The sequence below is a fragment of the Neophocaena asiaeorientalis genome, unplaced genomic scaffold (genome assembly GCF_003031525.2).
Source record: "Neophocaena asiaeorientalis asiaeorientalis breed wild unplaced genomic scaffold, Neophocaena_asiaeorientalis_V1.1 scaffold54, whole genome shotgun sequence".
Taxonomy (NCBI): domain Eukaryota; kingdom Metazoa; phylum Chordata; class Mammalia; order Artiodactyla; family Phocoenidae; genus Neophocaena; species Neophocaena asiaeorientalis.
This window is the reverse complement of record NW_020174938.1, coordinates 3,857,702-3,876,836: the sequence shown is the minus strand read 5'-3', so window position 1 is coordinate 3,876,836 and position 19,135 is coordinate 3,857,702. Positions and strand designations below refer to the sequence as shown.

The 19,135-nt window shown below is 49.0% G+C and overlaps 1 protein-coding gene across 4 annotated transcripts in view; it reads right to left on the bottom strand.

Annotated features, from left to right (window-relative positions):
* Positions 1–229: 229 nt before the first annotated feature.
* HEXA (hexosaminidase subunit alpha) overlaps positions 230–19,135 on the bottom strand; it is a 39,959-nt gene continuing 21,053 nt past the window's right edge. The window contains exons 1-14 of one of the 4 annotated variants that reach the window (XM_024761753.1): positions 12,981–13,073; positions 12,538–12,706; positions 11,212–11,277; positions 9,558–9,604; positions 8,903–9,013; positions 7,935–8,036; positions 7,316–7,448; positions 6,237–6,417; positions 5,213–5,299; positions 4,882–4,954; positions 4,035–4,218; positions 3,777–3,867; positions 2,975–3,079; positions 230–1,904 (exon numbers count right to left, since the gene is read on the bottom strand). In XM_024761753.1, the coding sequence (XP_024617521.1) occupies positions 1,841–1,904; positions 2,975–3,079; positions 3,777–3,867; positions 4,035–4,218; positions 4,882–4,954; positions 5,213–5,299; positions 6,237–6,417; positions 7,316–7,448; positions 7,935–8,036; positions 8,903–9,013; positions 9,558–9,604; positions 11,212–11,277; positions 12,538–12,628 (1,335 nt within the window). In that variant the 5' untranslated portion in view covers positions 12,629–12,706; positions 12,981–13,073 and the 3' untranslated portion in view covers positions 230–1,840. Of the gene's footprint in view, positions 1,905–2,974; positions 3,080–3,776; positions 3,868–4,034; positions 4,219–4,881; positions 4,955–5,212; positions 5,300–6,236; positions 6,418–7,315; positions 7,449–7,934; positions 8,037–8,902; positions 9,014–9,557; positions 9,605–11,211; positions 11,278–12,537; positions 12,707–12,980; positions 13,074–19,135 lie in introns of those variants that run through there. The other 3 variants (XM_024761754.1, XM_024761752.1, XM_024761751.1) reach the window with 3 other exon arrangements.

Below are 19,135 nucleotides of genomic sequence, written 5' to 3'. Positions count from 1 at the left end.
AGCAGTGATTCTGTACATCGGAACCGACTGGGCGGTTGCTACGGGCACTGTCTCTGACCTGTCAGCAGTTCAAGGTCTGATGATGACCTTCAGGTAAATGCTGTCATGATCAGTGGGCCCAGAGATGCAGTGGTGGAGGCTGGGGATCAGCACATCCCACCACTTGATCAGGCCACACTGATTTTTTTAATTGTAAAAATAACATTAAAGAAAATGTTTACGAGACGAGTAAGAAATCATAGACCTTTACTGCTTTAATACAAGTGTTTTCATGGTCTCTTCCTTCATTGACTTGAGACTTACAACTTAGTGTCTGATCTTTTTATCCCAAACAATAGCAATATTCCAGTTATGATCAGAAAGGAAGCAGGGGCACTTGAAGTATAGCAGCATTTCTGCAGGTCCTTGTCTGGGACTACCCCAAAGGCTTCTCCGGGTAATAGAGAGTAAGGGTGCTGCTTTGGTGGGTACAGATGGTAGAGCCTTAACTCATGTCTCTCCAGGCCAGAGCCCTGGGCTCGGCTCATCTGGGCTGTGTGAATACCCCTTCCTTAGAGGATTCTGCAGGTAGAAGGTGCCCAACCTGCCCCTATGGTAACAGTGCAAGAAGGCCAGGCTGGTGTATGTCCAACCAAGTCCCCAGAGGAGCATGATCAAGGGACTGAAGGATGCTATTTAAGGACCAAATTTTACTGAGATCCCTTCTCAGGCCTGCCTTCCCCAAGTTTCTGTATCCACTAGATTGGAAACTTTCTGAAAGAAATGCCTGGGACCTCTCCTTTGTCCTTCCAGCCCAAGACCAGGTAAAAGAAAAAAAAAAATGGTCAAAGAAATCCTCATCTAAAACAGCTGCTGTCCACTACTGCCCAGCCTCTGGGCTGCACTGTCACTTGTGAACATGAAACCACTAGGGGGAAGTCTGGGTCCACGATGAGCCAGTTCTCCTAGGGAAAACTGGTCAGCTTGTGCAAAGACACTCTTCCAGAGCCACATCCCCACCTCTTGGTCCCCCAGGGGCTTCCCTGTCATGGTCTCAGCTGTGCTGTCAATTCTCTGAGAAGATGCTACTGGACTGAAAACGGGTGGGAGGAGGGGTGGAAGTTGCTGCCATTTTGGGGAGTTGAACAGGGCCTCTGGGGACTAAGTTCTTCAAATTCTTGGCACCTACCACAGTGCCAGGACCATAGTATGTGTTCAGTCTTTAATAATGGTTGCATGCAATTGAAGTAACAAGTAACCCAAAGCAGAAGAAAAGCTCTAGGGGAGGGAAGTTCGTGAGTATGCACTGGGGAGGGGCTATTCTGTGACCAGGTTGGGGCTGAAGCCCCTGCTGCTTCCCAGAACTTCTTTGGTCCCCTATGGTGTCTTCTGTCTACAGAAGCCTTGGAGGTCTAAGTGATGAGTCTACGGATGGGGTATGTGTCTGGACTATGTGTGGGGTTGGAGAGGCATCATAACTCAGGCGGAGCAGGACAGCACAAAGGCTACAGGTTTCATTCCCAGCCCTCAACTTATAAGATCCCTCCAGGGGCAGATACTGAGCCCAGCCTGGCTGGGGCCCTGCTGAGCCCTATCACCCTCAGGGGTGGAAGGCCAGTTCTGGCAGCTCCCTTACCCTAGGGCCACTCACATTTTTTTTCACACAGGTAATCCACATTCATTATAGAAAAACGCCACATCACTCTTTATTGGACACCAGCACCAACACCAGCCCCCTTGTCTCCAGGCACACAGGCACGTGGGCAAGGGGCCCCGTCCCCCGGCAGGGGGTACAGTGGAAGCCTGGCCCCGCTACCGCTCTCCTAGGGCCAGCACCCTCCTCGGTGCCTGGGGTACTTGCTCATGTTTGTTCAAACTCCACGTCACAGTAGCCTACGCTGAGGGGCTGGGCCTGGACACCCCGCCTGTGAGAGGACGTAAAGAAACAGGGCGAGATGAGCCCCTCGGAAGGGGGCTGGTCTTGGGCCCCAGCAACACCTTCTCCACCCCAACCAATGGTCTCCCCTTCCCCCAGTTCAGTGGATTTCAAACTGCCACTAGACACCAAAATTCCTTGGGGGGGGTCTCACTTCCAGAGATTCTTGCTTGGGGTAGGGCCGTGTGTTGGCAAGAATCTGCAATCTGAACAGGTGCCCCAGGTGATTTTGATACAGGGACACCCTGGAACCTTGAGGAACACCTCTGTATTTCTAACTTGCCTGTTTCTGTGCCCCAGCTCCAAATAACTCAGTCTCTTTAGAAAAAAGCTGGATGCCTAAGGGGTGCCCAGTGCTCCTGGCCCACAGAGCCCCCATTAATGGCTCTAAAACTCTGTAAATGTGGTGAGGGGGGGAACCGAGGCACTGTCCAGCCCATGCACAGGGTGTGGACATGAAATCCTATCCTTAGGTCTCAGCCTCACAAGTTCCAGGACCTGACCAATCTCCTTAGGGTACCTCTAGGCATGCCTCCTTTATTACCCAAATAAGATATGTGCTCAGAGATGGTAAGTCGCCCAGTAAATTACAGACAGTTGAGGTTCAGACCCCACCATGCTTGGCTCTCAGCCTGGGACTCCCCTCTCTACTAGGCTGTTTCCCCTAGGGCCTCAAGACCTAGTAAGTGAATGAATCAGGGAAATGACCATCTTACGCAGGCCCATCCTAACAGGGGCACAGGTGTCATGAGAACCCATAAAATCATGGCCATGGCTACGAGCGCAGACTCTGAAGTCAGCCTGGTTCATATCCTGGTTCTGAGCAACTTTGGGCAAGTTACTTAACTGCTCTGTGCGTCAGCTGCCTACCTCTGAAATGGGGATAAAACTACATCCCCCTCATAGGGTTATGGTAAAGATTCAATGAAGCAATGCTGGCAGAGGGCTAAGCGCAGGGCTTGCCACACACAGTATGCCCCTGCAAGTGTTAGCTATTATCAGTATTCTTCTCCTGTCAGTAGGGTTCCTCAGCCCCCAACCTGCCCACGGCCTGCGTACCTCAGCAGCTCACAGCGGAAGTGTGCCAAACGTTTATAGGCAAAGTCCAGGTTGGTCAACATCTTGTTGCTCCACAGCCTCTCGGCAACAGCCCCTGCTCTAGGCCTGCAGGAAAGGGGACATGCACCAGGTTGGGCCCTGGATTCCTGGCAAGGGTGCTGGACACCCACAGCCTCTTGTTTAGGTACCCTGGACTAGCTCGGGGCCAAGGGACGTGATCAACACCTTAATCAGAGTGACAGCCGGCTGGAGGGCTCACAGGGACTTCCAGGGCCCAGCTCTATCTTCAGCAAAATGGGGATCGTGATCCCATCTCCTCCTCTCCCAAACACATGGGAACCAGAGTACGCCTTAAAGGCGTCGTGAACACGGATACAACAGTGGCCGAGCAGCTGTTCTCAAAATGTAAACTCTACACACCCAACCAGACTTGGTGAGGGGCTGCAGCCTCTGAGGAGACAGCATAGAGGAGTCTTATCACAGGGCGATGCACTTCAGGGTTGGATCCTGGGCAAGCCATCCCGAAAGCAACATTCTTTCAACATGTTCTCCAGGACTCCTTATCTCTATCTGTGCAATGGGGACAACAGTCTCCATCTGACACATCTAATGGGCTGGAGGAGTAAATATGCAAGTCAGGCGGGAGGTGACTTACGTACAAACAGGGGCAACACTGCAATGCCCCTTCTCTCCCAGGCCTGAAAGGAGGGTGCTCAGCTGGGGGACGCTGGATGGGATTGAGCCTGTGAGGGAGAGCCCACGCCCACAGGCCCAACCCTCCACGTCCCCAGATAGCCCTTACCAGAGCCTGGGGACCAGGTTTGTGCTGTCCACATACTCTCCCCACATACAGGCCTCTCCGCCGATCACCAGAGCCTTCTGCTCAGGACTACCTGAGGGAAAACAAGCAACCACAGGCCTCTACCGCCTTCCCAACGTGGCCCACTCCTCAGATAGGTCATTTCGTCTCTTGACCTGCAATGTCCAGCCCAGAATCTCCTGCCTCCCGCCCTGTACCCCATTCAGCTGCCTTTGGCAGCAAGGAGAGCTCCCTGTTTACCTTCAAATGCCAGTGGCTCCACCATGTAGATATTCTTCCAGTCAGGGCCATAAGTTATGTGGTTCAGGTACCAGGGGGCAGAGAGCAGGGCCCGGAAGCCAGCACTGGTGACCAGTTCCATCTCCTTCGTGTACCTTACAGGCATCTCTTCTCGCCAAATCTGGATGACTGTGTCTGGCTGAACCTGTCAGGAAAGGTCAAAGGGCAGTAGGAGATTCCCGGGCCACAGTGTTATGCAAGCAACCCAGGCCAAGGGGTGTGTGTTGCCTCTGCTCCCCAGCAGCAAAGCATTTCTCTGTGACTCCTAACAACTGAGCTTCTAGCCCAGTGCAGAGGCCGAGGGTCCCACAGGCCCTAGGAGAGCTCCCTGCTGCCTCTCCCCCAGTCCTTCTGCAGCTTCCCTGTCTACACTGAGATAGTAACACCAGCTGTGAGCTAAGGGAGACAAGCAGTGGGGCCCAGGAGACTCAACAGATCAGGAGCTACCATGTCCAAGCATCTCCAGATGCTTCTGAGGACGGGACGAGGTTCCTGCAGAGCCCCTGACGTGGCAGGAAGCTGGGATCTTAGTGCTCAACAATGAAGGAGAAGGTAGCCCTGCTCGCAGACCTGGAAGATCCTAGTCTATGACACAGGCAGGAAAACCCAACCCATCATGCCAGTCTCAGGAATCCCAAGTAACCTAGCAGCAGAAATAACTCGTTCAGTTCATAGCGAGGGAAGACAGATGGAGGCCCTGACACCCACACCCAGGGCTCAGACCTCTGTACCCGCACAGGAGCAGGGAAGGGATGGGAGACCATGGGGAGGCACCGAGGGTGGCCCCTTCTCTCTGCCCCTGGCTCACCTTTACTTTATTATCAAACACCTCCTGCCACACCACGTAGCCCTTGCCATAGGCAGAGACGATGTCCAGCAGCCTTAGAGAGTAAAGGGAATGTCTGCTCAGTTCAGACAGGCTCTGTGCTACAGGTGCCAGTGCCCTGGGGGCTGAGCCTGCTTAGGGGCCCATTCCTGACTGACCAGTTGGGAATCCACCACTCCAATGAAAGGACATGACAAAGGACCCTTTCAGGGGCCCAGAGAGTGGTCCAGCAGGTCCTGGTCCTGCTATGGAAAGTGAGGACGTCACAGGAGTTGACCCCCAGGGATCCTGCCCTCCCTCCCTCCTTCCTCACGTCTGGATGTAGAAGGACTCCAGCTTCTTGAAGTCCTCACCAAAGCCTTTCTTCTTCATAAAGGCCTGGATATCTGGGTTGGACTTCCTGAATCCCAAAAGAAAATGAAGATTAATTCTTTTGACATCCTCAAAGCCCAGAGCTTGGGGATGTATCACCTGGCCTCCCACAACTCCGTTTTTTCACCTGAAAAACCAATTGACTGAGGATCTCAAGAGGCCACAAATTTGGGAGGTGTGGCTAAACAAAGTTAAATGAAGGGGGCCACTGACATAGGCTGAGAAAGGCTGAGTCTGGATCTGAAGAGCTTCAAGTTCACCCTCAAAGAGAACACATATCAATCTCTCTGGGCTATGACATATGGTTCTGAGGTCTAGGCTTGGGGCTCCGGCACAATGGATTCTGGCTTCTGTCTCTTACCTCCCACACCCTGGGCATAGTCTGCTTTTCCCTTAATATTTATTCTTTATTCCAGTTGGATACAAGCATTGCTGTCTGTCACCCATTGCAGCTCCCTTACCCCACAAGGTCTACATTTTGTTTTTTCCCTCCTCCACTCTTTCCTCAGATCCAGTGCTAGTGCCCACCTCGCCAAGAAGCCCCTGAGCCTCTTTTGAGCTAAGCAGATCTGAGGGTTGGAAGCTTACAACATAATACTAACTAGACACTGTCATATATTAACCTCGAATTCATATGTGTCCTGTCTCTTCAACCAGACTATTTTAAGCTGCCAAAAGAAGGGATTTTCTCTATCCTGATTTTTCCAAGACAATTCTGTGCCCAGAGCTGGTTTTTCTGTAAATATCTCAAGGCTATGACAGGAGGAAAGGAGAGTTTCACATTCACAGCCTTGCCAAAATCAGGTAGGGCCTCTCTGTAGGTGGAGAGAGAAAAGGCCGAAGATCTGAGCCATCAGGATGGAGACAGATGAGGAACACCTGAGACAGGTAGCTTCTCACGGGCTAACCTCTACTCTGAGGAGGCAGTTCATCAGGCCAGGATGGGAAGGTCACAGGGCTCATACCAGCAGGTGAAGTCAACCTCATCTCCTCCAAGGTGAAGATAAAAATCTGGGAAGACAGAGCTGATCTCCAAGAAGAACGTGCTCATGAACTCATAGGTATTGTTGAGAGCGGGATTCACTGGCCCAAAGGTGCCAGAAGGGTGAGACCCAGAGTAGCAAGGAGTTAATAATCCAGGGACACCTAAGGCAATAGAGAACCTCACACTAGTGTCACAAATACACAGACCCCACATACAGTCACATACATGATGACAATCACGTTCAGACATTACGTGCACACAGACAGGAACACTCAGGCATTCACAGACACTGGTAATTATGAGCATTTAGTGACAATCAGAGAAATACTAGTATGTCCACAATCATACACAGACAACGGTCACACACATACTCCTGCCTGGACACACTCTTCCAGCAGGGGTCACCCTTGGTCCCAAAGTTTGCCCTCACGTAGCCTATGGGCAGAAAAGCAGAGAGCCTGATGCAGCAAAACTGGCAAAATCTTTCTTCCACGCTAGGGCACAACAGCCTACAAGGGCATCGTGAGGCAAGGACGTCTGAGAAGAATTTGCCCTTTTTATTTATTTATTTATTTGGCTGCATTGGGTCTTTGTTGCTGTGCACAGGCTTTCTCTAGTTGCAGAGAACAGGGGCTACTCTTTGTGGCGGTGCATGGGCTTCTCATTACGGTGGCTTCTCTTGTTGCAGAGCACAGGCTCTAGGTGCACGGGCTTCAGCAGTTGTGGCTCGCAGGCTCAGTAGTTGTGGCTCACGGGCTTAGTTGCTCCGTGGCATGTGGGATCTTCCTGGACCAGGGCTCGAACCCGTGTCCCCTGCATCGGCAGGCGGATTCTTAACCGCTGAGCCACCAGGGAAGTCCCTGCCCATATTTTAATGGTAAGAAGCGGCCTCCTTCGCCCAAAGTAAATTCTGCCTATCTAAATTCCCAGTGGAAAAAGTTGATGGAAAACATTCTTCCAGAGACCAAGGCTGAGGCATGCTACATCCAAAAGCCAATATCCTAAAGTCCCGTTGAGGGGAATCAGTAGCCTCCCTCCACCTCCAGACATTATTCTTACCTGGTCCCCATGACAGAGTGTGGCCAGGAGTGTCGAACTCTGCCAACACACGGATACCCCGAAGCCGCGCATATTCAATCACCTTCTTCACATCCTGTGCTGTGTAGATGTGGGTGGCAGGGTTGTAGGACCCCTGAAAGGCACAAAACACCATTCAGGACCTCATTTCCTGAAGGCTGGCAGAGGAAAGGATACTCAAAATGCCTTCTGGACTCCCCTGAATATCAGAAAATCTACCAAAAGCCCTTTGGTATCAGGGGTCTTCAAGGAACTTTATCATAATTTCCCACAAGCTATCACATCTACTGTCTTATCTCAGTGCCATGATGCCAGTGAGATGAATAAGGTAGTTATTATGCCCAGCTAACCAAATATAGATAAATAAAAAGAAGATGGGACCAGGAGAGATTCTCTCCTGAAGGTCACAGAGCAAATTAATGGTGTAGTTTGGACCTGAACTCAGGTCTCCTGACTCTAAATCCAGTGCCCGCCCCCTATATGTCAGTGTGTCCCTAAAACTGGCTGGTTAGGAGGAGAGCTGGTGTCCTTGCCAGCAGGGCGCCATAGCCAGGTTCAGACTTCAAGCCATCAACTTGGTCTGGACGAAATTAAGGCATACCTTTTTGGTGAGGTTTGGAAAAGTGAAGCTCTCATATGGGAAGGAAGAGTCATCGACCAGATGCCAGTGGAACACGTTGAATTTATTGTATGCCATGACATCCTGTAGGTCAGAGCACGCACAGTTAACTCAGTACAACTTCTCCGGCTTCAGCCCCAAGCTTGGCAGGCTGCTCCACACACGTTAACAGGCTCGACCTGCCCAGCTTCCTGCTAAGTGTTCACGGGTTCTCCCTATCAAACCTTCGCATCGGGTTGCGCCTGGCCTGGAGGGAAGGGGAAGACCCTGCACATGCGAAGATGGCTGACAGAAGTAGTATCTCCTCTTTGGGGGATGAGTTATGGTCACATCAAGAGGAGGGCTGCAGCTCCGTGGTACCCTGGGGTCTTCAGAAAGCCCCACAATACCCTGAAAACTAGTATTTCCTCCTGCCATTTGTTTTGGGTTGTCTGACTAGTGTTTATCCAGACGGTGAGGTCTGTTGTGAATTTAGTAGCCCCATAATCCATAAATCTCAGATGCCAAAACTGGTGGATGTGTCCACTTCTTTGGTTCCATCAGGAGAGCAAAGGAAAAGTTAGACACGTGAGCTAGATCAGCAACTGTCAGGTAAGACTGCCCATCAAATTCAAGACAGTGAGGAACATCCCCAGCTAAGGCTTTTGAACATCTCTTTCCTATGGCTTTGTACTAACTAAAGTTAGCTCTGCTTAGTCAATTCCCCAAACCACTTCCTGCATCGCTGGAGATAGCCTGGACATTGGTCCTCAGTAGCCAAATGGGGTAGGTTTAAATCACTCTTGTTATTTTTTTGAATCTTGGAGCAGGTCATCTTTTACATTTTTCCCGGGAGCTCATTAAGTTATGCACATTCTCTCTGTAACTCTTTAAGAATATGGCACCTGATCTATCTGTTGTCCCATTACCCCAGAACCCTGAGGGCAAAGAAGGCCTTAAGGCCTGCGTACCAGAGTGTCCAGGATGCTAGCCAGTGGCAGGTAATGGCGAGACGTATCCAACAACAAGCCCCTGTGAGGGAAGCGGGGGAAGTCCTCAATCTCCGTCTTGTTGATATAGAACTGTGTGGACCAAACACTGAACATGTTAAGATTCAAAGGAAATTCACCAGTGGGGTGGAGGGGGATGAGAAAAGTCTTCCAAGATCCCTGAAAAGCCAACCTGTGACTGTTCTGCAGGGTAACTGTCTCCACAAACACCACACACCTCTACCTCAATGACCATAAGCAGGTACCTGTCCAGAGAGCAACTGTCCCATGCCAGCCAAACACAGGTGTCCCACATACCACTCAGCCCACACATTCCAAATTTTCACTGACTGTTAATATTTTCTTCAAAGCAGTGTGGTCTCAAGGTCATTTCTAAACAGTGACTCAGGGGAGCTAAGTTATACCCCAACTGGCAAAATCTACCAAACCAGTTTCCATCCATATCTCCTTGAATACTCTTTTTTGGGGCCATCTCAAGCCACCAGGACTCTGTTTAAGGTAAAATAAGATATTTCCAGGACTCTCAACATTGGGAGTAAACCCCATAGATTTTTTTTGTGTGTGTGTGTGTCCCCCAGAGATTTAAAAGGAGCCCTTTTTGAGGGCCCACACTCACCGTGCCCTCAGGAGATCTCCAAACAAGCTGGCTAAAAGTCTCCAGACCTGCAGGGAAGTAGAGAGGCAGATGTAAAGACTTAGGGAGGTGGGTAAAGAGTTGGAACCATTTGGAAGGTTCCCATGTGGCACGGCACAGTGCTTGGGCACACAGTGAGAGGGGATCTAGTGTAGGCTTGATGGTTTTCTCAACAGTTACGAAAAGGGGATAGTAGGAAGCCAGTATCTATTTTTACTCTGTATTTTATTTGGGGAGGTGGCAGCATGAGGGGTTTTTGTGCCCCTCCTAGCAATACACTAACCCACACGCCTCTTATCTATACTTCCTAAGCCTTGAATTTACAAAGATATTAAGAAGAGAGGCCAAGATGTGTGCCCATGAGGACAGACGCAGGGACAGGCCAGCTCATAAGGGGTTAAAGCTTTCCATGGATAATACCCATTAGGAGCTAAGGGAGCTGAGAAAAAGGGGTCCCCAATCTGCTGCCCCTTCACTTCTCCCAGACTGAATTGTGAGAATGTGATCATTGACTTGAGTTTCATAAACTCAGTCAGAAACTTGTGGGTCCACAGCTGGACTCAGAAGAAAAAGAAGCCTCCACTTTTCCTCTTCAGAGCCTGAGAAGAGAACCAGCTATAGGGAGCTGAGGTGTGGCAGGCAACAACTGCCCCAGAAGACTGGACACAGACTCCTAGATTCCAGCAAAGCCCAAGGGCAGGCATGCTGAGTCCAGAGCACTAGATGTTCTCAACAGCTGGGGCCTCACTTCTGAAAATCCAGCAGAAGCCCTGTGAAGGATTCCCAGAATCCTAAATTTTCAGAATTTAAGAATTTGTGAGACTTTCATGGTCACTCAGTAGCTCATTTGAGGCGGGCTTCCAGTGTACCATCTGGGCTTCTCTCCAGTCTGACTCTGACGCCTAGCACTCGGGGTCCCAGATCTCCCCTACCTTAACCTGCCTAATAGTTAACACCCACACAAAAACTACAAAGGGGAGTTGGCATGCTGTTTCTCCAAAACACAGGGGAGGGGAGGAGAAGCTGGGGAACAAAGACAAACCAAAACAACGTTTGGAGTTCAGTGAGAATTTCTCTCATCGTTCACCAGCAGACCTTTTACCAGAAGCGGTCGAGTTGTTTGGCTAAGTCTGTATCTAGGGACCGAATACCTTTTCAGTAAGCCAAGAAGAAGGGCAGGGGGGCCTATCACCCGTTAGCTAGCAAAGTTCTCATTTTCTCCCCAAATAACAGAGTTCTACATATTTTACCACTCTTTACCTCTTTTTTGACATTTATCTATTCCTTTTGATCTAGTTTTTAAAGAACCTTTCCAATCATGTGTCTGAAAGGAGAGCTGAACAAGCAGTGCTTGTGGCAGAGTGGGCCTCTCTCCCCAGCTGCCTGCCCCCTGCTTCCCCAGAGCACCTGCCCAGGGGAGTGGCTGCCCCCGCACAGGCTGACACCTGTCAACTTCTGGAGACAGCTGTAAGAATACTCCCTTCAGGGAGCTGGGGAAACACTCCAACTGGTCCATAAAGCAAGCTTCCTAAGGTGGGGGTGTTCGCTGGGCCCCTAGTCCTGCCCCCTACCCCACCAGGGCCGACCTTCCCACATCATCCTTCTCTCTCTCCGAGTGTCAGCCCTATCTTGTTACCTCGGAGGGCGCCCCAGACAGTCTCTGAGAGGAGGAAACACTGCTCATCATTTACGGTCAGGGTGTCTGAAATGACAGAAATGACTCCATTTGGTTAAGGATTTCTGCCCTCAGATTACAATCACATGTTCTGTGCAAATCCTTGGATTAGAAAATAACAACAAGAGAGCAGTATGGAGGTTCCTTAAAAAACTAAAAATAGAATTACCATATGATCCAGCAATCCCACTACTGGGCATATACCCAGAGAAAACCATAATTCAAAAAGACACATGCACCCCAATGTTCACTGCAGCACTATTTACAATACCCAGGTCATGGAAGCAAACTAAGTGTCCATTGACAGATGAATGGATAAAGAAGATGTGGTATATATATACTATGGAAGATTACTCAGCCATAAAAAGAACGAAATTGGGTCATTTGGAGAGACATGAATGGACCTAGAGACTGTCATACAGAGTGAAGTAAGTGAGAAAGAGAAAAAACAAATATCGTATATTAACACATATATGTGGAATCTAGAAAAATGGTACAGATGAACCAGTCTGCAAGGCAGAAATAGAGACACAGATGTAGAGAACAAATGTATGGACACCAAGGGGGAAAAGCAGGGAGGGGTGGTGGTGGTGGTGGTCGGATGAACTGGGAGATTGGGATTGACATATATACACTAATATGTATAAAACAGATGAACAAGAACCTGCTGTATCAAAAAATAAAATAAAATTCAAAAAAAAAAGCTGTCACCCATGTGGAGTTTTCCGTTATATATGGATAGTTCTCTTTCATTTAGGAATAAAAATGCAATATATTATAAAACAAAAAATAACAACAAGGGACTTCCCTGGTGGTCCAGTGGTTAAGATTCCACACTTCCACTGCAGGGGGCGTGGGTCTGATCCCCGGTCGGGGAACTAAGATCCCTTATGCCGCATGGCACTGCCAAAAAAAAAAAAAAAAAAAGCTAACATTTTGTTTTTTCTTTCAAAAGGGAGGCGTTCCCTGAGCAAGCAAGGCTGCACTCAGGCCTGGGGCCACAGTGGGAGGGTGGTCACCCAGTGGCTCCGAGGCCCTGGAAGACAGTGTGTGAGGAGGGGCAGGCGGATACAGATTCCTCTACAAAGCACCACCCACCCTGTGGGTCAGTTTCCCCACCGGAAACATAATTCCTGCCAGGCTTTAGCTCCAAGTATGAAGGGGAGAGGGATGCTTGGAGGGGTGAGTCCAGGTTACGACATTCCCAGAGCCTTTGGAATCACCCTCCTGTCCTTTTGTCTCCAAGCTTCAGCTACCCCATCAGGAATGTAAGGAAGAAGCCAAGACCTGAATGTTCGCTTTGCAGACTGAGACGTCCCCAAATGCTGCTGCTCAGAGAGGTCGGGTGGCAGCCACAGAACCAACGCCTTGACTTCATCTCGGTTCAAACGGCCGAAAACTCCTTCTCTTCCCAGGGTAGGGTCTCTTAGAGAAAATCAGCAAAGTGTACAAGTTCCTAAAATGCCAGTGGGATTATATTCAGTCCAGAAGGCAGGTGTCCTGTGGGACTCAGTGAATAGCCAGTGTGATGTTCACAGCCAACTGTCAGATGCTGGTTAGACTGCATAAGAAAAATTCACCTTTGACCGCTCTGGGCACTTGGTGAGCCCTGGTCCCCACACTCATGGAGGGCTCCAGGCGTAGCATCCGTAACTTAGACCAGGCCATCTGGAGTTACAGCTCCAAACAAGTGCTTTCTCTTCTCGAACAGGGAACAAGGCGGTACTTACAATTCTCCACAGACTCCAAAGAAGGAAACTGGTCACATCCAGGAGTGACAACAAGGATAACCAACGAATTCTTCTCTGACATATGCCGTTTTCCTGCAAGGACAGGATGAACTCAGTGAGGCTGACCTGCCACCAGAAACAACAGGCAAAACTAAGGCCCTACAGAAGGGTTGCTGGCTCTGGTCCCTTCAGCCTGTGTGCCTGTGGTAAGGGGGAGGGGACGGATCTGCCCTTGGCACTGCCTAGTCATCTGTTCAACTTGGTCACTTCGGTCGTGCTCCGCTCTCCCTAGTAACCCGCCTGGCCCGTGGATGACTGACCTGGCAGCAGCTCTCTGTAACCGGGCTCTCTGTTTCTGACTTGTAGAGGCCAAGCACATGATTCCAAGACCTCAACAACGGCTTCTGAACTAAAGGTGGCTCTAGAGTACTGCTAGTCAAAGTGTGGTCTGCAGATTAGCTGCTGATCTGCAGACGGTGTTACTGGTGGGTCACCAGATAGGAAGCTTACATGACTCCAGAATGTGAGGCAACTATGTCAGAGCAAACACACTGTTTAGGTCTAACAATTTTTCATAACAAGGCTTTCTTGTTGAAGGGAACATTTTACATTCTGGTGCGTATGCTTCTCATCTCATTGCAGACGGGCACTTGAAGTAGCACTGCTCTGGAGGGCTCCAGATGAAAGCTTCCAACTTTGTAAGAGCTGAGGAGCTAATGTGAGCAGATGAAGCAGATGACAGGAGGATCTCCTATGCAAAGGAGGCCTGAGATGACCTAGCGGGCGCTCCAGCAAAGGCACGTGGCCACCAGCCCATCCTGCTTCCTTCCTTCCTCTTCCCAAACAGGTTCTCTGTCCAAGGCAGACTTCTTCCCAACAGCGGAAAGCCACCCAGTAGGAGACAACTATATACTATCTAATATAGTTTAACAGATCCCAGTCTACGCAGGGAAAAAAAAAAAGCCAAAACATGAATGTACTGTCTCTTCCCACCCTCCCACTGGTTCTTCTCCATGACCTTCAGGGTGGTTCTGATTGTACCACTCCAAGCCTGAACCTCAGTGAACTCCCACTCTCTTATTCTTTTTCTGGAGCCACATTCATCCCCACTGGCACCACAACATCCCTGACTTCCTATGGAACTATAAAGTCAGGGGTAGGATGGCCTGGCAAAAAGCAGGGAGAGAGGATTCAAAACCAAACTGGAATCCCAAATGTTATCTAACTCTAGGCAGAAGGGACCCAGGCACCTTGAACCATCTCAAGGAAGCCTGCTCAAATCTCCTGATCACTACACCTCATGGCTACATCTTGGCTTTCAGGCCAGCCAGGAAGCAAGTCAATCAGGGGCCCTTTCCCACCATAATGAGCAGACATATTCTTTCCCCTGCCTGTAAATACCCTGTTGCCCCACACTAATACCTGCTTAAACCCTGGAGGCAGAAGAGAATCTGAGGCTATTCTGGGACAGGCCAACTCACAACTCCATTCTAAACCCTGAAGACTCATCCCTGCAACACAGGAGGACAACCAGACTTTCAGGGCAGAGAGCACGCTCAAAGCAGAATGTGCAGGGCCATCCCAAGCTCTCTAAGCAGACAGGCCATCTCTACAAACCCCAAAGACCAAGGAGGACTTCACTGAGAGGCAGGCGTGAAGAAAACTATAAAAGAATATCCCTTCCTTCAACCACGGCCTCATCCCTTGTCTCCTTATCCCCACCTGACCCCACACATTGTGGAGCCCCAATATCATTGTGTGGGAGCTCATGTGCACATCTACCCAGGCGGGCATGCAAAAGAGGACAAAAGTCCTGAGCTGTATAGTCTGAATCCTCTGGACCTCAGTCTACCAAACTGAGGAGAAATCACAGCTATTCATATGCAACTGCCACGGTCACTGTCCTGATGATGAGAGAGGCTGCACAAACACCAGGTTTATCTGAACTTACTTAGAAGACAAGAAAACATCTAACTGCTGTTGTTATTATATTTTTGTTTTTCTAAAACACACCTATACTCCATTCTCTAAATGCATGGTCTCTTAGTGGGGAAGGTCCCAGACTCCTTTGAAGATCTGACAAAAATGAAAGGATTTTTCCCCTAGAACAATGCCCTTAATTTAAGGGCTCATCCCTCCACCCCTGACCACCAATCTCATGGTGAAGAAGCCCCGTCCTAAGTGCTCTCAGTGACTCATGTGGGTTTGGGCTGATAAAGAAGACACAGAGTCATGGCTGCTGCTTAAACAAGCTCTGAGGAGGAAGGACCAGGGGACACAGTGATGTGAGAGCTGACAAAACAGGAGGGACACTGGGTCATTTAAAGGATGTAAATAGAGACCATCATTGTGGTTTTCCGCCTCCAAGTTGCCACTCTGAAGAGAACAGGAAATAGGCAGGGGACAAGCCAGCCGCCTCTACAAACACCCACACACCCTGCGCTGGGAAGAACTGAGGTGTGGGAAGCAGGGTCTGGCAAAGAGCCTGCTCACCAGCAATCGCACGGGAACGCTCGCAATGAGCCCGGGCGGGACAGCAGGAAATTCTGAAGCCTCAAGTGCTCAGGAAGCAGCATGGAAAACAGAGCACTGAGCTGGGAGATCAGGAAGGGTTAGTTCTGGTTCTGGCCCTGCTGCTGCCAAGCAGAGTGAGTGTCGGGGCTCCCACTTCCTCCCTGATAAACAATGGCAGGGTGGGACCAGGTCCCAGCTGCTCCTCAGAGCCAGGACTTCGTGATTCCACAGACAGGTCACATACTCCGGGGTCCCATTCTAGACCACTGCTCCTGTCTCCACTTTCATGGACGCCTGCTCTTTTCTTTGGGTTCATTGAAAAGTTTGTATTTTTTTAAATTTAAGAAGTTAAAAAAATTCAAACAGCCCAGAAGTGTTTACAGCAGAAAGAAAAAAAAGGTTATCTTTGGCACCCCTCTTCTTCTCTGAAGAGATAACCACAGTTAGTCTTCTACCCTTGTGCCCTCTTTTTAGCACAATTTAGCCTTATTCATCACAGGTCAGCTCTGGATGTGGAACTCGAGAACAAGGGAATCCTAGACCCTTTTACTACCAAAATCCCGCTGTTGTACTTTGTCCAGATGCCAGTACTATGATCCTTCCATTCCCTTTCTCAATCCTCTCCCATCCTCACTTCCTTCACTGCTACCCTAGACGTGGTGACCCATCACCTCAAACACAATCTAGCCAGTACTCTCAACAGCCTGTCCCTGTCTTCGGCTGCACACAGTGGGCAAAACCCTCAACCTGGATCAATCTAACATCTGCCTTCCGTGCACCTATCCTGGTCTCTCATCTTGGCTGGGCCCCTGATGCCAATCGTGAAAATCTGCTTCTCCACCGCTGCTTTTTTCTATTCTCTGCAACAGCTATTTCAGACTGGTACCACTTTCTTCAAGTCCACAACTGGATCACAACCTCCTTTACTCTCAGCTGACAATCAGCAATCATCCACCTCTACCTTCCCCACTCCTCCCTGACAAAAATACCTGCAACTCACACCTGGTCTTCACTGTCTCCTTTTCCTACCTTGGTGGAAGGGGCTTCCCTTCACCTGTGCTCTGCAACTCTCCTCAGGCTCCTCTTGTATAAATTATCTCCCTTTCCCCCAAAAACCTTCAAATTATTTCTTTTCGCTGATTCTCTCCCATCGGCATTAAAATCTTTGCAAGTCTTTCCTAGTCTTGACTCCAGGTCATCTCAAACAGTCACTCTCTCTCTCTCCTTCCAGTTACAAAAGAAACTCTAGAGGAAATGGAACCTGAGCAGTTCAGTGCTGAATTTCAAAGTCAGACAGATCTGGGTTCAAATCTGGGTTCTAACACTCCTAGCTGTGGGACCCTGAGCAAGTTATTTCCCCTCTGAGCTGGAGGTTCCCCATCTGGTGATCATGACAGTACCTACCCCATTGGGCTGTTGAGAAGATTAAATGAGTTAAAGCGTGTGAAGTGCTTAGCTCAGTGCCCAGCACACGAGAGGTGCTCATCAAGTTGGCCATCCTTAGTCCTCTCTTTGTAGCCACTTCCTGACCTCCTTTCTACTCCTCAGTCCACTATAATCTGGCTTCCTCCACCATCACTCCTTTGAAAATGCCTTCACCAAGGGCCTGTAGTTCTGCAACTAAATTCAAGGGATCCTTTTCAACAAATTCATTCATTCATTCAAGTTATTTACTGAGCGCTTACTATGAGCCAGGCTATTCTGTGCTGGGGATACAACAGTGATCAAAACAGACAAAAATCCCTGCTGTACAGAGGCAGCATGGTACTAACACTTTCAGGACCTCTTGGCAGCATCAGACAGCAGACAGCCCTGACCTTCTTGAAACTAAACTCCCTTAGCTTAAGGGACACTGCTCTGTCTTGGTTTTCCTCCTAACTCCTTGAACATGCTTCCTCATTCTCCTTTTCCTTCACCCACCCCTACGTGCTGGTATCCCCAGGGTTCCAGACTTCTCTTTTTCTCCTTACTTTATACGCTCTCCGGACAATGTCATCCACTCCCATGGTAGACTGATGATTCTCAGATCTACCTTTCCATGCCAACTCTTCTGGAGCTCTAGAGTCATACAGTACCTCCACTCAAATGTCTCAAAAGCACTTCAAATCTTAAATACGGAATTGAACTAACTCTTCATTCCTCTTCCTGGCTGACCTTCTCTCTCAGTTTGATAACAGCACCATCTACTGATTTACCCAGACCAGAAACCTCTTCCTTCTTCCATCCTTCTGAGTAGAGCGCAAGTTTATTCACTCATACTTATTGACTGTCTATGTGCCAAACCCTGTGCTAAACACTGAGATTACAGCAGTTAAAAAGAAAGACCCAACTAAGTGTTATAACTACAGAATCCTTCCTGGCTCTTGACATCACCACCATCTTCCCACCCACATTGGGTCAATGCCTTAATTTAGCCTCTTGTGAATTTTCACCTGGACTGTAAAAAAAATCTCCCAGTTGCTCTCCCTGCCTCCATATATATCCCATTTCCATCTCTTATCCTTTGTGATCTTTTAATATGAAAATCAGATAATGAAAATCTCTGCTCAAAAGCCTACAATGGTTCCCCACAGCTCTCAGGATAAAGTGCAGAATCTGCTGGATGATTATATGAACTCGACCCTCACCTTTCTCTGCTCCTGTGAGGGAACTCTCACAGGAGCACGATGAACTCTTTACAGAACTCTGAAAATGCCACATTTTCTCCCTCTTTTTCTCTGCATGTATTGCTTCCTCCAATTGAAACAAACTTTTCATTGCCTCCACATCTCACCTGATTAAGAAACAGCTCTGCTTTTCCTTTTCTAAAACTTTCTATCAGTCCCCCACCCTTTCCTAAGAGACCTTCCTTTGTGATCATGAAGCAACATATACATACATTTTTCATAAAAGATATCTTAATATAGGCTGTTTATTTGTCTGTCTCCTCCCCAAGGCTGTGAGTTCCTCAACAGCAGGGACCAATCTCAGTGTCTTTGTATTCCCAGTGCCTGACACACGGTAGTCATTCAATAAATGTTTGCTGGAAAAAAAATGAATGACACTAGAATTTTTTAAATGCATATTTAATGCTACATATGCATAATGATTGTGCTATACAATAATCAGATATAAATGGCAAACAGTTAATGTAGAGATTACTTTTATACACCCAAACCTAGTATTTCTGAAGTTCTGGGACTGGGGTGGGGAATAGTAAAAAGACACCCAGACATCCAGAAAGAGCCTTTTCAGACACTGCTCTGAAAACTCCTAGGTCCACAAATCCGAAGATTCAGGTCTTTCTACTTCTCTGGAAGGGAGAACTCATTCCGGCAACAGGGTACCCAGAAGCCACGTCTTTACCTCAGTGCATAATAGCCTGTCCCTCGACCCACCCTGCTCCTCTGTGAATCAAAACATTTCCACCATATCAGTGTGTTTAATTCACAGAATCTCAGCAGCATAAAGAAAACACCACTCGCTTTGGTTATAAAGTGGCATGTGGTTTGGCTTCTGGAGTGGAAACTAGGGAAGTCAATCCAGCCTTTGGCACATCCCACTCTTTCAGGTCTATCCTGCCCCGCAGTCCTGGCACTCTGCTCACTGGGGCCCAGGCTGGTTCTCCACGCCCACTTTGCCCCCACCCCCACCCTCCCCCT